The sequence below is a fragment of the Pezoporus occidentalis genome, unplaced genomic scaffold (assembly GCF_034315485.1).
Source record: "Pezoporus occidentalis ecotype Australia unplaced genomic scaffold, CSIRO_AGI_Poc_V1 ctg24, whole genome shotgun sequence".
Classification (NCBI taxonomy): Eukaryota; Metazoa; Chordata; class Aves; order Psittaciformes; family Psittacidae; genus Pezoporus; species Pezoporus occidentalis.
This window is the reverse complement of record NW_026914285.1, coordinates 39813-58648: the sequence shown is the minus strand read 5'-3', so window position 1 is coordinate 58648 and position 18836 is coordinate 39813. Positions and strand designations below refer to the sequence as shown.

General features: G+C 43.8%; 2 protein-coding genes across 8 annotated transcripts in view; one reads left to right on the top strand and one right to left on the bottom strand.

The window, feature by feature from the left end:
* The window catches only part of GRAMD1C (GRAM domain containing 1C), a 54037-nt gene extending 44650 nt beyond the window's left edge, over nucleotides 1-9387 (bottom strand). For 3 of the 4 annotated variants that reach the window (XR_009965506.1, XM_062622071.1, XM_062622072.1), the window contains exons 1-2: nucleotides 9267-9387; nucleotides 7580-7708 (exon numbers count right to left, since the gene is read on the bottom strand). Coding sequence is in view for 2 of the 4 variants with exons in the window: in XM_062622071.1 (XP_062478055.1) it covers nucleotides 7580-7708; nucleotides 9267-9269 (132 nt within the window). In the remaining 2 variants the exon portion in view is untranslated. Of the gene's footprint in view, nucleotides 1-7579; nucleotides 7715-9266 lie in introns of those variants that run through there. The other variant, XM_062622073.1, reaches the window with a different exon arrangement.
* Nucleotides 9388-11484: 2097 nt separating this feature from the next.
* LOC134165378 (uncharacterized) lies at nucleotides 11485-18657 on the top strand. Of its 4 annotated transcripts, XM_062622070.1 has the most exons (4): nucleotides 11485-12777; nucleotides 16436-16876; nucleotides 17630-17770; nucleotides 18482-18657. In XM_062622070.1, the coding sequence occupies exons 1-4, from the start codon at nucleotides 12711-12713 to the stop codon at nucleotides 18514-18516; spliced, it is 684 nt and encodes a 227-aa protein (XP_062478054.1). In that variant the 5' UTR covers nucleotides 11485-12710; the 3' UTR covers nucleotides 18517-18657. The 4 variants fall into 4 exon arrangements, 3 of the variants coding, with proteins under 3 accessions (XP_062478054.1, XP_062478052.1, XP_062478053.1); XM_062622068.1 differs by having other exon boundaries at nucleotides 17630-18657; XR_009965505.1 differs by lacking the exon at nucleotides 11485-12777 and adding an exon at nucleotides 14283-14816 and having other exon boundaries at nucleotides 17630-18657.
* Nucleotides 18658-18836: the final 179 nt, after the last annotated feature.

Below are 18836 nucleotides of genomic sequence, written 5' to 3'. Positions count from 1 at the left end.
GCTTAATTAACATTACAAACATAGCAATCATCCTGCCCATCCACTTACCAGTTAGTTTAACTGCTCTCATCCTGGACATCTGCTAGTCCGGGATACTCCCTAGTAGATGCTTACACCAGCTTAATGGATTTATTAACACCTCAAGCATAGCAATCATCCTGTCCTTTTACTTATCAGTTAGTTTATCTGTGCCCACCCTGGACATCTGCTAGTCCCAGATACTCCCCATCCCCAGGTCCTGTCCTTCTATTCTGCTTTTCTCACACCTTTTGTACTGAAGTCCTGAGGGCCTGAAACTATGTCAACTACATTCAAGCACCGCAGTTATTTTCCATTACAAAGCCATCAAACTTAACATTACTTAGAACTGATTACATTTTGTATTTTTTTGCCTCCTTGTCTCAATACTCATCAACACCACCCATAGCTGGCAATAACTTACGTGACCCGGTAGTAAAATTATGCCTATTATGCCCCTGCCAGAGACTGTTTCATGCTGCCTCCCTAAGACACTAGTACAAACCAAGATCACAAGGGTCTTGAGTGCCTACCTCCTTTTCAATTTGGGAGAAAAAAAAAAAAAAAGTGTATCTGCGCCTACTTTCCTGACTTCAAAGATGCAGCATTCAAGCAATCTGTTTTGTTTTAGTAATTTCATCTACTACACAAGGATTTGAAAAACACAAACAAAAAACCCACAACAAATCAAAACCCTGTGATACATCAAGTTCTAAAACAAACATAATCTCTTATGTATGAGCACTGCAGTTACTATCTTAATATTGTGTAATTGAAGCGAGTTTGTCACCCTCCCAGCACAAAGTTATCCTTTAGCTCAGACAATTCGTCCACTCCCCAGTTTAATTTTGAGTTCCTGTAACTATGCTGTCCAGATTTCAACAGCCCTAAATGTACTAACAAATATGATGCAATGGCAATTAAAAGCTCAGTGAGGATGATTTCCTTTTGGATAAAAAATACATTCCTTTCTGAACAGCAGTTTCATCTGACTCATTTGTTTCTACAGCATGTGTGTGAAACAATTAGCCAATGTTATTTGTTAAGAACATCTGTTCCTTCACCTGATCTTTCACTGCAGGCTGCTGAAGTAATGAAAATAAATATCAAGCTGCTTTAGACTTACTTGCTCCATTTAACCGAAAGTAGCCAAATACAGAAGCAAAAGAATGGCATGCCTCATTTCCCCTTTCCCATCCTTACTTTGCCAGAACTGGACTCCGGCATCCCTGACCTTTACTTAAGTTTAACAGTCCCCAGATTTTAGTCAGAAAAAAGTTCATGAAGGAAACAATCATCTTGGTAGTAATTCCTCCTGGTGTTATTTACTTTTCAGCAACTCATAGAAGGATAAATAAATACTTTAGATGAGGACTATGGTGAAAACCTGAAGAAGCATTAAACAAATTACAACAGTAGTTAACATAGTTAATGTCATAGTGACTGTAGTCAATTACATGAACTGTTTTGGTGCAAATTGCACTGCTCACCTCATTAAGCCTGCTAATAGCCTACTGCACTTGAAATTACATGGAAAATAGCACCCACCAAGCAATTTTTCCTACTAAATACCCAATTTAATCTCTTCCTATTCTACCTTGGGAACCAAATGCAGATTTTGCCTGTAGCTGTTTCTAGATTACAAAGCCACTACCAGATTTGACTGAGCCATTCGAAGCAAAGACAGACCATACTTAATTTTTCCTCAACTTCACATAAAAACAGAGTGCAAAGGTCAGCTGTTTCAAGACCTGTACAAGCAGATCATACACACCATGGTCCATCATCACATACCTCAACTTGTTCTGAGCAAGGAGCAATATCTTTGAGTCCTGATGGGTAGTCATAGCAGAAGACAGAAGCAGCTGAGAAGTTGTATGAGCCAACCAAAGTCCTGAACGACTTTACCTGTCATTTCCCTAGTAACTTCAGGGGGTTGCAGTAACAAATACACAAATATCCCAAGTGTGCGCTTTACTGATTCTGCAAGCAGTTTCAATAAGAAAGCACTACCTAAAAAAAAATAAAATAAAATCCTTACTTAGCCCATGCGATTTCTAAAATGCCAATACCACCAAGGAACCTTGACACAACTCAATCACTGCATAACCATCTGCTACACAGGATGACACAAAATGTTACTTCCAGAGTGCTCATTAGAAAACAAGCCATATACACTTGGCTAGAACATTCTTACAGTTTTGAATAGGTAATTGCATGCCTCAAATCATCTAAACCTCCACAAAATATTTCAGATTTTGATTATTTTTTCTCTTAAACATTTCCTGGAGAATTTCTACCCCTAGCTGCTACTACAGGCTTAATTAAATGTGCCACTGAACAATCACATCCTGTACAGTTTTGTTTACCTGCCTTCTTTCCCTCCTAAGGGATACAAGTAGCTTACCTGTACCAGACAAAGGCAGTGCTACACCACCGCCTGTTTGAGGAAATACTGAGCAAAGCTCTAACCAAACCATAAAGTTAAAAAAAAAAAAATTAAAAAAGCAGCTTACTTCCATTTCCTAGAATTATCTTCTAAGCATTTCACTCCACAAGCTATGTGCTGCCCTTTAATTAAATAGATACCACCATTCAACCAACTCCACGCTCTTTTTCTGAACTATACTGAATTTCTAATGGTTTTGCTCCCAGTGACTGAAAGAACTGAAGTAAATCACAAAGCTGAAGTATTTTCTTCCTAATCTATTAAACTTAATCCTCAGGTTCTAGACTAATTCTTTATATGTGTAAAATAGTAATTCAATATTATATATAGCTTCCCACTGCTGCAGGTGAGGAAAGCTTATTTAGATAGGGCACCAACTGCCAGTCTCTGGAACAGGCTGAAACTTGACAGCAGTTGGATCTACCCCAATGCTCAGTTTCGAGCTGCATCAACAGCAATAGAGGGATTCCCAGAACAAGAAGCAAGTAAAACACTTTAGCTTAAGCAGCTATGTTCAAAAGCTAGTCAGAAATACAGATTTTGTTGTTTTCCACCATTTTAAAGCACTGCTTCTGTATAATCAGTGCTATCACATGGGTGAAAAGGCACCTATTCTAGATTCCATATATGTAAACAAAAAACATACCAGTGCTAGAAGTACAGCAAAAGCTTGTACTTATTATGACACTTTACAGAAAGAACAGCATAAGCGTGCTTAAGAGTCTTCTTCTTTGGAGACCTATAGTATTCACCCAGTTCTCATCCTCCTCAGCAGACTGCTTCATACCAGCAAATGAATAGGAGGCTAAAAATCCTACTCCAAAGTCACAAGCCATATCTGTCCTTCACAACCCAATCATTTGAAGGCACAGATGAGATTAAAAGTTTTCTTCAGAAGCAGTAACATAACAAGCACACAAAGATGAAGCAACCATCAGAAGGCCTTAAATACCAGCCCGCCAAAACACAGTTACCGATCTAACAAGCCCAGTAAACCATTCCCAGAGTGAACATGACTCTTCAGAGAAACGTGGAAGAAGCACTCAAACTATAGAGATGCAAGAAATACTTCATCTAACCCTTCTGGCCTTTGGCCCCAAGTACGCCACCTTCTATCTGTGCTGCAGTAAATTATGTTCCAAATAGTAATGTATATCCGCATCCGTCCTGTGCAGGTTTGAGTCATATATCATATTCTTGGCATCCAGATTCTCACACGCTCCCACAGACTAGCTCTCACAGAAACCAAATCCATGCCTGTAAAAATTCAAACTCCATTTCCAAATCTTGTACAAATAAAAGCCTTATTTTCACTTTCAACTGTACCATTTGTTTGCTTCTATTGTCGTACTCCTTTACACTGACCAACTCCTTAAACTGACATTACATTGCCATCAGATTCGCTTTTTTAAATGCTCTTATTTTTCCCAACACCTACTTGGCATCTCACATTTCAAATTCTTAAACAAGCCTCCCAGATAAAAGCAATTTTCTGAGATGCTCATTTGATTTCAACTCTTTCCACCTACTTTTTCGTTGCAAGGGAATGACTTACTTTTTTGTTCTTTCTTTCCATAGGCATTCTTCTTATTGTAGACACATGTGGACTTACTTTGATTTCTTATTAACAGAAACTAGAGTCCTCAGACAGAACGCCTCGGTCTTGATGCGAGGATCCTTTTGATTAGCTTCCTCTTTCACCTTTACCTTCTTCATTACAGTAGAATACTTAAGATTTTCACAAGGTTTCTTCTTCCAAGGATATTAATTCAGATTATATTTCAGTATGAAGAGCTTAAAAAGGATAAAAATTGAATTCAAATTCTCGAGATGAGGCTTCCAGGTATAACAATTTCCAAAACATCTTAGACTTTAATCATTTCTATTTGCAGTAGCCAAAACTGGCAATCAAAAGTAGGTGCAAGCTTTACAGGTTCCAGTGAAGAGGGAAAGCCCTCAGATTAAGTTTGTGATCAAGCTTTTTTCTTCCTCCAGTGAGGTTATAGAAGTCTGGCTTTGTCCACCTCCAGGGAACAGTCTTCAGACAAGGGAGGAAAAAGAAAAAAAAAAACAGCCCCCCCCAAAACCCCCAAACAAAACCCCCAAAAGACCCACCCAGGCACCATCCACCTTAACACCAGCAGTTAGTAACACTATCAATTTAAGAACTGCTTACAACAGCACAGAAAATTCTTTCTTCTCAAAATTTTTCAACAAGCTAGCCAAAGTTGTGTTTTGGTTTTTAAGAGATGGAGGGAAATTATGCACAGTAGGAGTCTCTTCTTCCTTCCCTGCTAATTTTTCCTGCTATCCTTCCTTCTCCCCACTCACCATAGCCAGGAGAGCAATTGTATCCCAGAGGCTTCCAACCCTAGCTTGCTGCTAATTACATGTGCTTACAGCACTTATTGAGCATTCATGATACCTGGCCTGACTTCCAGAGGCATGGCACAACTGTTTACTCCCACTCAAATCCATGAAATTGAAGTCAAACCAGTCAGGCTCTAACATCCACATCTGGTTTCCATCATCAGAGAAGCAAAGAGTACGTACTTAGAAGAAATGAATCCCTGGAGCAAACCAAAGTTGTCAGAAAGATGTAGCCTCTCAAAGTAAATAATCCAGGCAACAAAGCTGACCCCTGGATGCTACCACAGGCTACTCTTGCTGTTGTAGCAATTCCTTAGTCCTAGTGACCTATGAGTAGGAATGAGCATAACAAATCCACACCTGCTACAGGACAGAAAGGTCATCCTTTGTCAGATGTTAGTGACACATGCTTTGCACACTGCAACAAGCTGCCTTCCGTGTTATCACCTACACATTTACTATGACTCAGTATTTAGGGAGTTTTAACAATTTGTTTATACAGTCAGCAGCTGATCATAAACCATGCAAGTTATTAGAACACATTTTCTGCCTGGAAGAGCAGGGAAAGATGAAAATGACATAACATTTTAGTTAGAATATCTTAACTTGTCTTGAATTTGACTTTCTGCTTCTTGCAGCTTCCAAGTTGAGTCCCTTGAGGGTGAGATAAATGAGTACCACAGCCTCCTATAACCAGCTTCGTAGAGGTTTTTAAAAGCAGTCAGTGACAAACAGTATGGCTTTATAAGCCACTTTACAAGCCACAGGCATCTTAGAAGAAGCAAGTATTTACACGACTCCTTTGTTTTAACTGCAAGATCATATTTGCAGAACCTGATAAACACTAACTTCAAACAAATACTAAGGTCTTGAAGTATAAATCAGACAGAAAGCAACCATTTAATCATACCAGACAACACCTCTCTTAGTGGCTGCTACTGTGCTGAAGAATCCCATTCCCCCTAAATTACAGGCACACATTACTACAGGAAGCAGAAAATGGCACTGGGAGCGCACACAATATGTAGGTGCCTAAAGCTCTGTGCAAAGAAACTTCTAACCCTCATGTCTCAAACCTAACAATGCAAAGCCAGTAGCATGGTTATATTCCTCATATATTCCATTTTACTGACTTTAGTTTATACTGCCAAGCTGATCAAGGAAAAACAGAGTTGCTAACTGTAAGTCCAACAAACTGGCCCCAAGACCTAAGCACGTTTTTACCTCACAAACTACCAACTGCTTTAATGGTTGTATACAAACCATCAAGAGCTAGTTTGCACAACCTAATTTGCCATCTAACGAGAGCATAGCTGTAAATTCCAACATCTGTGCAGCGCACTTTGCTATTGCTTCACATACAGATATACAGCTGGGCACAAGGCAGAACAACCCTGTATCATCTCTGCCACTGTAGGAACAGCGGAGAAAATACTCAAGTATTCACTCACTGTCTAGCAACCCAAGTCTACAGCCTGCTGGGATTCATTTGGCCTGTCCCGTTTCCACTGGCTCCAGATTACTGCTGTTCAGTTTAAAAGTACTCATGCATTTCAGGGGAAGGTTATACCAGGGCCCAAGATACAAAACCAATGTTCTGACCAGCAGAACATCCGCTTAGTTTGAACAGGAGGAATGAAAAGACATACGAGCTAGATTTATACAGACAGAGTTGGGAAATCTGATCCCGTAGTTCTGCTTGCAGGTCTGCCACAGATTCCCTACGGCCTTTGCTAGTTACTTAATCTTTCACCTGCTGAGCACAATGAACACTTCGCTGACCTCATCGGTACATGGACACAGTAGTCCCGATGATGCTCCTATACACAAGCTGAAGCACGCCAATCTACTGAAGCCTCCTGATGCAGAACCTGAGTCAGACTGTCAGAGCCATGAGGAAGGGCATCTAAGTGCTTCATGAGATCAGGTGTTACCCTGCCTGTGGCTGCATGCCACAAGTGATCCCCTTCCCTTCTGAACTGCAGCAACCCATCTACAAAACTAACAGCAAAACATACACTCTAAGTATACATCCATAAGTTTACATTCTCTCATTGCACCGGAGAGAGGGGGAGAGGGCAGGGAAGGAAAGAGGAGAAATCCATCAAAAGCATGATGACGAAAGTATTGAATAATTAAAGACAGCATTTATTATTATACCCTTAACTTTCAATGAGGCATCTCCTTGGACAGGAGCAAAATTAAATCCCACCTTCCTGTCCTTCCTATTCATAAATCCCATTCTTTACACAGAACACTGGAAGCTTATTTACTCTTGTGAAAAACAAATATGTTTACTTGACAAAAGACACTAGGAGAGCACATTTGAAGAGCTACCCAGCACTGAGAATCAAAACTCAGCCCTTACTGTTAAAAAGCACCAACACCAACAATGTCATTCTAAAGGCATGGAGAGAGACATGGATAGGTTAATGAACTATGCAAGGAACTGGGAGACAGGACTGCGCACAGAAACCAGAAGTCCTGTCACTAACTTGATAGGTGACATCAGGTAAACAGCTTCACCCCCTCTCAGTCTCAGCTTACACTTTAGTAAGCTGATAATGATAAAATTACCTACCTCACTACATGGGTGGAGAGCGCTTTACTAATTCATGACTACAAAGCAACTTGAGAACTGTGGATATAACGCCAGTATATATATATACACACATAAAAATCAAGATATATATATATATTTATAAAGAAAACACAAGTTGGAAGAAAGATAAAACATGTTACCCAAAAGCTCCAGTCAGCACTCCAGCTATACTGAGCAGGACCCTGCATTTTCTCTGTGCACGAACTAGGAGTCTCCTCTGAATCAGCAAGGAGCTGGCTAATAAGACCATGATCCACTTCATGAACTTCCTATGAACAAAGAAGCAAGGTATGTAATTCCAACAATGGAGGAGAAAAGCAAAATAAGATGGTTGATCCATATAACAAGTACATGGTAAGTAAAACTTGACATGCTAGTTTCACCAAGTTGAGTGGCATGGAAGGACTTCCCACTTACAGCTTTTCCAAATGTTAAATACATTTTTTCCAAGAGTATACTATAGTTAATTATTGCTTTAGTTTTTATGAGTATTTTATTTCCACAGCAGCCACTTAACTTGAACACTCAAGCTGCACAGACAATTAAAGCCGGAATAACATCAACATGGGACATCAACATGTCTCCAGAATCTGTGGGACCTTTCAAAACTTAAGAAAGGTCACGCTGGTGTAGCATTTACTAGCTGACAGATATGTTATTATAATGAGATACATCAAATATTTATACTTGGTTACACTGCAAGTTGTCCGTTTTGTTATATAGCAATAAAAGGGCAACAAGCAGAGACAAACAGTTCCATTCATATCACTTATTACAATGATAAGCACACTTCTACGCTTACACACAATCTCCCTTAGTATCTCTCCCACTTGGGAGGTCAGTTTTACTTTATGAAGAGAAACTGAGCCAAAAAACTCACTTGCCTCAAGCCGCCTAGGAAACTGTACACAACCAGCGCAGGGCCCTAACCAAGCACTAACACCACCTGTATTACTGGACCCATCAATTAGAGATGAAGTTGGGTTTCAGGTCTAAAACGACTCGAAACCAGAGCAATGTTGGCACTCACACAAACGCCCATGGCTAGACAGGGGTGCCAACACCCCGCCAGCAGGCCAGCACTCTTCCGAGGCTCCAGCCAAACCGCAGGCCCCGGCTGGGGGTACGTTCGAGAGAAGGCACCGGGGTGAAGCAGAAAACAGGGACACCCCGGGCTATGTGGGGCGAGAAAAGCTGCTCACTGGCGGTCTTTCACGCAAACCCACGGACTCGCCACTCTTCCACTAGTTGCTGCTCATCACCCCGGCTTCACGCACGGCAGGCAGACCCGATACTGCCGCGGGATCACCCTCCCGACCCACCATATTGATAGAATCCAGCGGCTGCCACAGCAACCCCGAAGCCACCATCCGGCAGTGCGGCTGGGTATCTCCCCAGGGAGCTCTCGGCACCCGGGAGCCCGGACCCTCTTCCCTACGGGGTCCGCAGCAGCCCCGCCGGCCGCCCTCAGCCCCTCCTCACCGGCGGCCCACCGCGCCGGCAGTGCTCGGGCCCGGACAGCAGCCCCGTCCCGCGGCCGTGCCCGCCTCGTCCCAAGAAAGTTTCGGAGCGGTGTGCGCGGGCGGTGGAGCGGAGCGCGGCGGGCCCGCACCTCCGGGCAGCCCCGCGACCTCGGCCCGCCCGTCGCGTCCGCCGGGGAAGAAGCGGGGATCCGCCCCCCCACCCTCTCCGCACCTACCTGCGCAGCCCGCCGGCGGCCAACTCGCCCCGGGGGTCGGTGCGGCGGCGGGCCGTGGCGGGGCAGCTGCTGGGGGTATGGAGCCCGCCGAAGGCGCGGGCGGGGAACGCACAGACCACGGCTCTTACCATGGAGGGGGCGAGAGCGGCACGGCACCCGCTAACTGCCTCAGCGGGGCGCACGGCGGGGCCGTGGCCGCTATTTAAAGGAGCAGGCGCTACTGGGCCGCAGGGCCGAGGCGGGAAGTGGTAGTCAGGCGGGGAGCCGGTACGGGGAGTGGAGAGGTCAGGTCTGCGAGGCCGGCGATTGCCGCCTCGGCTAGCTCCACCAGCCTCTCGGCGGCTTCCACAAGGGTTAATCACGAAGTCCTCGGAGCCGGTGGAAAGTTTGAGGACTCTAGCAGGAAAAACTTCGCCGGCGGCGGGGGGGTCCGGGGAGGCGGCGTTAACTGCTTCCGTCCTGAAGGGAAGACCCGCGCCCCGCCACCCTCCCTTGGCGCACAGCCCCGGCAGTCGTTAAACAACGCCCGGGCCGCGAAAGCCGTTCCTAAACGTGACGAGGGTTCAGCGGAAAACACTGCCGAGAGGCCGCTCCGCGGGGACACCTAGGGGGAGGGAGGGGAAGGGAAGCCTGCCATCAGCCGCTTGCCGCTGTGCTGGGCCGCTATGCCGGCCGGCCTCGCGGGTGCTGGAGGGGTAGCGGGCGGAGGCCTGCCCCAGCCCAGCTGCTGTGCGGGGAGGCTGCCGGCTGAGCCGGGGTGAGGGGAAGTGAAGGAAGTAAATGGTGGGCAGACTTTTTAAAACTGCTCTGGGTTTCAGTGACCACCCAGAGGTTTGGAAGGCTGGGCTCCAGTTAAGTTCGTGCCCCTCAAAACGGGGAACCTGAGCAGAGCAATAATGGCTTGCACATCTGTGCCCTCAAGTCACCTCACAGGAAAATGAAGAACCCTGTAACCCGGAAAGAAATCACCACCTTGCTGGGGGGGCTGGCTGGTAGGCAATGAACGTGGATACATGGATGGACTGATGGACGGGTGGACGGACGGGTGGATGGACGGATGGATGTCTGTCCAAGGGAAGGAGAAGTACAGCAGCCTGGCATGGGAGGGCTGTTTCTTCCAGCTGTCCTTTTTCTCACAAAACTTCCCCAGAAAGTGGGTCGAGGCTTTCCCTGAAGGCACATCTCTGGGCCATGTGATATCTGCCCACTGATACATTAGCAAAAGTCCCTGTGGCTGACATTCCTCCCCGCAGCTGCAGGCCCAGACAGGACAGCTTTGTGGTGAGATGGCTCTGGCTGGAGGCCAGGTGCCCACTGAACCTGCTCTGTCGCTCCCCCTTCTAAGCTGGACAGAGGAGAGAAAATACAACAAAAGAGTCATAGGTCCAGATAAGCACAGGGAGAGGTCACTCACCAATCACTGTCATGGGCAAAACAGACTTGACTTGCAGAAATTAGTTTAATTTATTACCAATTGAGTCAGAGTAGGGTAATGAGAAATAAAGCTAAATATTAAAAACATCTTCTCCCATCCCTCCCTTCTTCCCAGGTTCAACTTCACTCCCAGTTCTCTTCCTTCTCCCCACCCTGCCAGCAGCACAGAGGGACACCACTGCCAAATGCGAGTCTCCAAAATTTACAGGAAAATGTGAAAAAGCATGTCTGGTTTATTTCATTTTTGTTGCTTGCTGTCTTGACTTCGACCTCTGAAACTCAATTTTTTAAGCTTTTCTCAACAACATTCAGGGGACCAGTTTACTTTTCTTTTTGTCCAAAAATTGTGATTCTGCCTGAATCATGTTGGGTTATCCAAGTGGAAAAAGCTTCATGTTCAACTGACGGCTGCCAGCAAGACTAAAACCCCTTTGTATTCCCTCAGTTGAAAGCTGGCTGACCTGACAGTTGTGCTCAAGCATGTCCTATTTGATGGAGGATTCATGAGAGAATTGCTGTTACAGGCTGACATGAACAGAAACAGCATTTGTGGGTAGTGTGTCCATCACAACACACTTGAGGGCTTTTTAGAAACACACCAAATACTTAGGTTTGAATCAGACACTGTTTGGAATCTTTTGGTCCAGTTCCATTTTCCCACGCTGTCTTCTCTGACATACAGTCATGGCCAGTACTCTAAGCCAGTAAATCAGCCCTAGTTCCTCTTGATCTGCCAGGTGCCTTTGGCTCTGCTGGTTATTCCCTCCTCAAACTCTTGATTGGTTTTGACTCTTCTAACTTCTTCCTTTTGTAGATATTTTGGGTTTGCTCACTAACAGTTTGGCAGTACTTCCTTCGGAACACCCTCACAATCTACCTTCCATCTTCCTACTGAAGTGCTATGTTGTTTTGCACTTGGTTCCAGTTCCCTTCTTATGTATAGTTTACTTTGGAGTGATTCCTGCCTGGTAATCCCAGGTCTTCTGGCTCTCCCAACCCATTTCAGAGAATAAATACTTGCCTTTTAGGTTCTTTTTAGCCTATCTTGCTTTTGCCGATACAAGTGTTACCACACCAAAGCTAGAGCAACAAATAGTCACTCAAGGAATGGGTTGTTCCTTTTGATGTTCGGTCAGCAGAGTTTTGCAAGTCAGATGTGGGATTTTTTGAAACAGTTACTGAGAAGCATTCACATGCAAAGATGAAGATGACAGAATTCATTAAAAGCATATTCAAGAAAGCTGCATGCCAGTAGCATGATGGCAGAGTTCCTTATGGTGTGGTGGGGACATTTTTTGGTGTCCTTTTTGATTTCAAGTGCAAAGAAAAGCAGGAATACTCCTGCCTATCTATCTCAGCTGAATTGTGCTTTGTATGTGTTTGAACAGATATGGAATTGAGTCTCTACTGGATACCCAAGTACAATTCCATTATCTGAATAGTCTTAAAGATAAATAGAATGGTTAGATAAGGTGTGCCATAATCCCTGACCCTGCAGCTGAGGGAAGTGGTGTAAGTGGTGTCAGCCAGCCGGCAAGAATGTCACATGCTTGGTACAGCAGTGGCACTGCTGGCGGGGATGGATGCTGCAGGTCAGGGTTTGGGGCTGCTGCAGCTCTTCCCACAAAGCAGTGCAGTGTGTGTACCTTTCTGTGAACCTAGACTCTGTTCCAGAGCACATCTGCTAGTTTTGCAAACAGGCCGTCTGCTGTAGCAGTTTTCCTCTCCAGCCTCCTTTACTTAAATGGAGTATAAGCTCTTTGTCTTCTTACCTCAACTATGGAGGGGTTCAGCAGAAGAGAGGTCTTCTTTTGAGTATCTGGATATTCTGTACTCAGCCCACAGTTGCAGTATATACAAAGCCAAAGTGGAAAACAATGTTATTATCTTCCCTCTGCTTTCAGAGCATTTTCAGCATCTTCTCAGGGAGAGATCAGAACAGCCCCCGGGAAGTCATTGTTGTCACTTCAAAAGTGGCTGTCATCCAGAGCAGAGCACTGTGAGCTCAAAGCTGTGGTAACTTTAGTAAGTGTGACATTCACAGGGCAGAATGTGAGGTCTTGTTGCAATAGCATACACATATTGTTTTGCCCGTGCTATCAGAGGGAGAGACGGTGAGGCTATATACTTCAGCAGCTATGAGCCAGAACATTGGGAAACTCTATAGATCTGCAGCATCTTCATTCCTCTTCTTCTTGCTGGTTGGTGAGTACTAAACCACCTTCCTTAATTAGAAGAAATACAGCCTACTTCTACAGTTTGGCTTGAGAGGTTCTCTTCTTTTTTCAAAACTCAACTTTCCACTGAAGGCTTCTTCAGGATGCAGGAAAACAATACCTAGTGTTGTGCAGTGCATTAAAACATACTTTGCCTTATGGATGCATTCCTGATTAGCTAATAGAAATGTTCAGAAAGAGTATGTCTTTCTCAAGATGTGTATAATCATCAGTAGAAAACTTATTTTTGTTTTAGTTTTCTGATGTATTAGCAACTGGTTATTGCCACAATACATTTGCAAAAGCCAACCTCAGCCCAGGGCAAAAGTCATGTAAATTAAAATGAGCAATGTGCAGTCATTGATCACTTAATCTTAGATACCTGGGAGCTGGATGCAGCTTGTAAAGCACCTCCATGGCACCAGCAGAGTGTGAAGTTGAGCTCTAAAGCCAACAAAACCATTTCAAAGATGGTCATTCCAGAATGAGATTATTTGTTTCTGGGTTGGAAATCGAGCCCTCTTTGCCCTCAACCTCTCCTTCATCTATTGAGTGTGAGCAAAGGAGAGGAGGCTCTACTAGAGAGGTAAAATTTTGCACTGCCCTCCAGCCACCATTCTGCTTCCCTGATGGTGGCAGCTTGCAGGGCTGCTCAGGAGTACTCCAGGCACCAAAAAGTAAATTAGAGGCGTCAGGGCTGGAAGAGAGTGCAGGTGTATTTTATTCTTTCCTGTTGTCACCCCACCTCCTGTAGCTTCCCTTATGCATTTCTCATTCACAGCCAGTGATATGGCCTTACATGGGGAAGTATCAACCTGCAGATTCTATAAAGGGGAGGCTAATGGCTTAGTAGGTGCCTTATTAGTACTGCCAAATGTGGAGCACATTGTCACATTACATGAAGTCCCAGAGAGCTTTCTCCCCTCGTGGTTGAAAACTGGCCATGAGCAACCAATGTCATATGACGGTGACCTATTAGATCATCCAATCAGTTTTCAGGTGAAGACAAGGCCATCCATGCTGTATTTCTCTGTCTATCTCAACTGCTTTCACCAAAAAGCCTTGAATTCCTTTCCTTCGGGGGTTGAGCCCTACAACCCACATGACTGAGGACCCACACATCACTGCTAATGAAACACTTGACTTAAAAAAAGCTTTGAAGCAAAGTCAACAAGGCATTTGGCATGCTATGCTCCCAGATGCCAGTATGATAAGGGCATTGTGTATTTGAATACCACTGAACTATTATGTTCCAGTTATGCAACCTTTCAAAAGAAAAAGAAAGAAAGACAGAAACAAAGAAAAATAGAGTCTGTGCTGTGATCTTCTCAGTGAAACCCCCAAACAGAGCTGGGAAAAAATAATACAGCCTACTCCTCTTGCGTTTTGATTTTCCTAATTAGCTTTAAGTTACATGCTTTGTATTGAATCAAAGATGTGGGATAACAGATGATAAGGCCAATTTTTCATGACAGGAGGTGCAAATAAAACTCATGATGAACAGAGACAACATCAAAGCACATTGTTTCTGCCCAGTTATGTTCTCTGTGCCACTAAGTGACTGTGTAAAAATGATAACTTTTACATCACTAAAAGGAATAAAAAATCATAATTGTGTTGCAGGGACTGTATATGGTAAGGCTGGAATATTTGTAGTGGACAAGAAATTCTGTGGCCATTCCTTGAAAACAAGGTAGCAGTAGCACATCTGCTTTAGCTGAAGCAGCAGTATTCAGTTAATGATAATGGTTAACAAACAGAGATTTTAAAAGAGTACTTATGACAAAACTGCCCAAATTCACTCCAACAAACAACCAAATCCGTCACATGAGAATATTTGGTGCACAAAGATTGTAGTATGTCAAGCTACCTTCAGCTTTGTCGAGTATTTCAACTGGACTCTATACATCATCAAAGTACCTTGTCAAGATACTTCCACTTTATGACTGCTGCATTGATACAGTTATCTAAATGGAAAGGGAAAATCTGGACCTCACATTCCCCCAGAAAGATCCAATGGGCTTATTGGTAAAGTTATGTGTGATCACGATAATATCTCATCCACTATCTTTAATAAGGACTACTTGTTTTAAGGGACTGGATCCAAAACTGCAATAATACTTGGGTACCTAAATCACAGGCATCCAGTTCCCATGGATCAGTCTTCCAGTTACAAGGCCAAGATTTTCACTTCGAGGTAGAAGCACGGAGCACCAGACAGCTCTGAAGATTTTTCACATGCTTTGCTGATGCCTAGTTTCATAGACAGCTTGTATGTTCTATGTTTTCACATCTATGAGTTATCTCATCTGATATTTAAACTGTAAGCTCTATACCCCATCCTTTCATAAGACACCTAGAACAACAGGGCCCTGCTGGCTGACATTGATTCTCAGTGCTACTCCCATAAGAGTCATAAATAACAATAACTATGGATACAACTGTGATTTTGTGTACAAGCATGCCTGGAGGAGCCATGAAAATAGCTCTCAAACCAATCATCAAGGCATTTGGTTTTCCATTGCCTCAGATATTTGTCCCTGAGCATAGAAGAATATTGTCATTGTGAAGCTTTACCAGACCCAGACAATAGCTTTCATATCCTTTGGATGGCAATGAAAGACTCAAGACAATGGAAAATCAAGTTCCACACTGTGGAATGGTCTGCAGTCCTTGGGACATCCAACTAGGGTGAAGGAGGACTATTTCACTTGAAGAAAATAAAACAGCAGGAGAAACTTTTCCAAAAATTGGTCTGAACACTTTTCTTAGAGACAGCTGTTGGCTTATTTTCAAGAGTTTGTTTTTCCCTCTTTTTGAGACAGCAACTATTCCCCTCATCTTCTGAGCCCAGGCTTGTTTCCAGAAATGAGATCTACTCACAGTACTCTTATCTCGAGGCTGTTTGATACTATGATTAGAAGCTGAGTAAGAGAAGGCAGGTTTAAATCTGTATACAGGCATGTTGTCCATATTTTTCTAACCCAGGTTAGCAGGACAATGTAGTCCTTTCACAAAAGATAGATATCACCCTCAGTATCAGTACTTGCAGGATGTTAAGGTGCCATCCCCCAAGTCGCTGATAGGATCTGCTGGGCATTCGGTTTCTGGCAATGGAAATTCTGCCATCAATTTCAAGATTTCCCATCCTGAAACTGGAAGTATGTGCCAAAACGTCTGAGACACTCACATTACATTTTGGGATGCAGGCAGCCGCATTAAGATATGCATGTATTCACTGTACTTGTCGGAACAAAGCTGCCTGTGTATAAGCGTATGTACATTTTTTTGCTTTGCCTCAAAAGCAGTTGAAGCAGGAACATTAGGCCCCAAGACCTATTGGGGTGGGAAGAAAGAAATTAGTGTTCTATGGGTTCTAAATGTCACCCAAAGCCATTGGACAATGGCATTACTCCTCCTCTAGTATGGCAGTAGAAAGGAACTGAGGATCAAAAAAAGACCTATCTTTACACATTAATATAATCTGAGCAGGAACTAGGAAGAAAATGCCTATCATCCTAATAGTGACTACCCTCAAGTCCTAATTCCAGGAACCATTCTTTGTGCTGGTTAGGATTCAGGAGCAGCTGGAAGGTTTGTCATGATATCACCCTCAACCTTCCTCTTCTTTCTTTTTCCTGGTGCAGATATCAGTGTCAGTGGAACTGCAAGCAAGGAGAATGCAGCTGTAACTGGCATTACAGCACAGCCATCATCGTTGACAACACCTGAGCCATGGCACCTTTTGGTGACTCAAACACCAGCCAAGGAAAAAGCCAAAGAGGGTGAAACTGTGGTCTTAAATTGCCACTTTAACAGTCCACAGCATCTCTCCCTGACTGACCTGATGGTGAAGTGGTACAAAGAAGATGAAAAGGGGCAGATGGACCTGCTAGAAAACAATGTGACTGTCTTGACAAATAACTCCAGGTTTTTCATGAGCGGAGACTTGTCCCAAGGGGATGCCTCCCTGGTGATCCTCAATGTGACAATCAGTGACCATGGTATTTATTTCTGTGAGGTTACACTTCCAGACAGGACGGTGGTGACAGGAGATGGGACAAAGCTCAGGATCAGGAGAGCTCTGGGTAATATTTGATGTTATTTACTTCTTTTTTCTTCTTTCTTCTCCAGAGATGGTCTACACACATGCAAAAAGAAAGAGGTTGGCCTGCTTGGTCTCTACCTGTTAGGGCTTTGTATCATGAAGTGCAATTGCTCCATAGCATTTCTCATTATTTTCGTTAAGCCAGCTAATTTTGATTGGCTTGCCTCTGTAAGCAGTCACATGGGTATTATTATAAGGAAGTGCATTTACAACCAAAAGAGAAGGAATAGTTTTATCACTAAAATCAGTGTTAGTGCCAAGAATGAAACAGCCAGACAAGTTCTCTTATACTCACATCTCTGTTTAGCAGAACCTCCATGAGTGACAGGTGTCAAGATACTGTCTTAGAAAACAGTTCCAAACTCCTTTTTTTGGATATAATTTCTCTCCAACCCACAAACTTGCATATTCATTCCTTATCTCTGCAGCAGCATCTTTTGCCATAGCATCTAGCTGTTAAGGGAGATTGCAAGAGAGATGGGCTGTCCTATCTAAATCCCCAGAAAGTGTAGCAGTTTCTTAAATTGGAATAAAATAAAAATTGAGCTCCATAGTCCGATACACTCTCTTCCATGTAGAAGTCCATGATTTCATGTTAGACAAGACATAGACATAATTGATATCACCATAAGTAGCTTCCTCTGCAGCCACTGCAGAAAACATGCTGGCTGCATTGCATATACTTGTCTGGACAACATCTGTTGTTACTCTCTCTACCTTCCTTCTCCACCAGGCTTGTTTGGTATAGAAGAATCCATTGGAACAATAATTGGGGTTGTGGCAGCTGGTGTTGGAGGAATAATGGTTCTGATCATTATTTTAACCCCCCAGCTGAAGAGGTGTGTCCTCTGCATGAGACAAGGCTCTCACCAAGGTAAGAAACACAAGCCAAAGCCTGGAATACCTTGCCAGAAAGAACCCAATCGTCTGTTTCCAAAGGTACCTGTTTTTTTTGAACTTAAGCAGGAATTAGCCATTCACTTACTTCTGGTCAGACACAGTACCTGGTTCAGGAAATAAGCAACGTGGATGAAACTCTAACAGGGCTGGCTCTGTATTCTCTTTTTCAAATAGTTCTTTGTTTATGTAGGGTAGAGCTTCATGCATGGGCCTAATGAGTTCCTATAAACAAAACAATAGGATTTTATTTAATTTCCACTTCAGCAGAGTTGTTTGATGAAATGCTACTGCTTCTTTTAATGAAGTCCTGGGTCCCCTTCACTTCTTCTAGGTTCATGCTGAAGGATGGTTCTTCTTCCCACCAACTATGTGCTTACATCTGTATTCTTGTAATGCTTTGCATACAGAAAGCCTGTGATGGCCTAAGTGTGTGTTTGAGGTGTGGTTTGGAAAGCCTAGTAATATCTTTTATTAGATCAGCTGATCAGGTTGGCAAAACTAGACATTTCCATGCCTAGATATGAGCCAAATAAATGACTCGAGAAGAAACTGATGAACCTGAAAGCTGGCCTGTTTTTTCCACCTCTGTCAGCTGGCCCAATTAGAGTAGACTGACACTGAAGGCTGGATTTTGAAACGAGCCTAGTTCCCATTTTGCACAACCAGGATGTGGTCTGCGTTTCAGACGGAGCCCAGCTGACTTTCTGCTTTCAGTGGTGAGCTGTGTGGTTTGTACCTCTTACCCCAGCACCCAAAAATCTTCCTCGTCCTGCTCAGAAAGGAAATCCCTGGAGGGAAAGATGCTCTCGCCACTTACTGTGCCGCTGCCGCCACCTGATGGCCAGCGTGGTGGAGACAGGGGCACGGTCTTCCAGCCCTTGCCGAGACACGCACCCACACCCCGTGGCTGCTGCTGTCCACACAGCATCATCCCTTTGCAAACCCTCTGCAGGAACAGTGTCACAACTTCCTTACTTGCCAGGAAACCTTGGAAGAGTTTATTGTGTTGTATTAACTCTGTATCACTCACTCTCCTTCTT

Coding starts and splice junctions, on each gene's coding strand:
- LOC134165378 (XM_062622068.1), top strand. CDS start 12,711: ATGAGCCAGAACATTGGGAAACTCTATAGATCTGCAGCATCTTCATTC. Junction 12,778..16,435: donor CCTCTTCTTCTTGCTGGTTG/GTGAGTACTAAA, acceptor TTCCTGGTGCAG/ATATCAGTGTCAGTGGAACT. Junction 16,877..17,629: donor CAGGATCAGGAGAGCTCTGG/GTAATATTTGAT, acceptor CTTCTCCACCAG/GCTTGTTTGGTATAGAAGAA.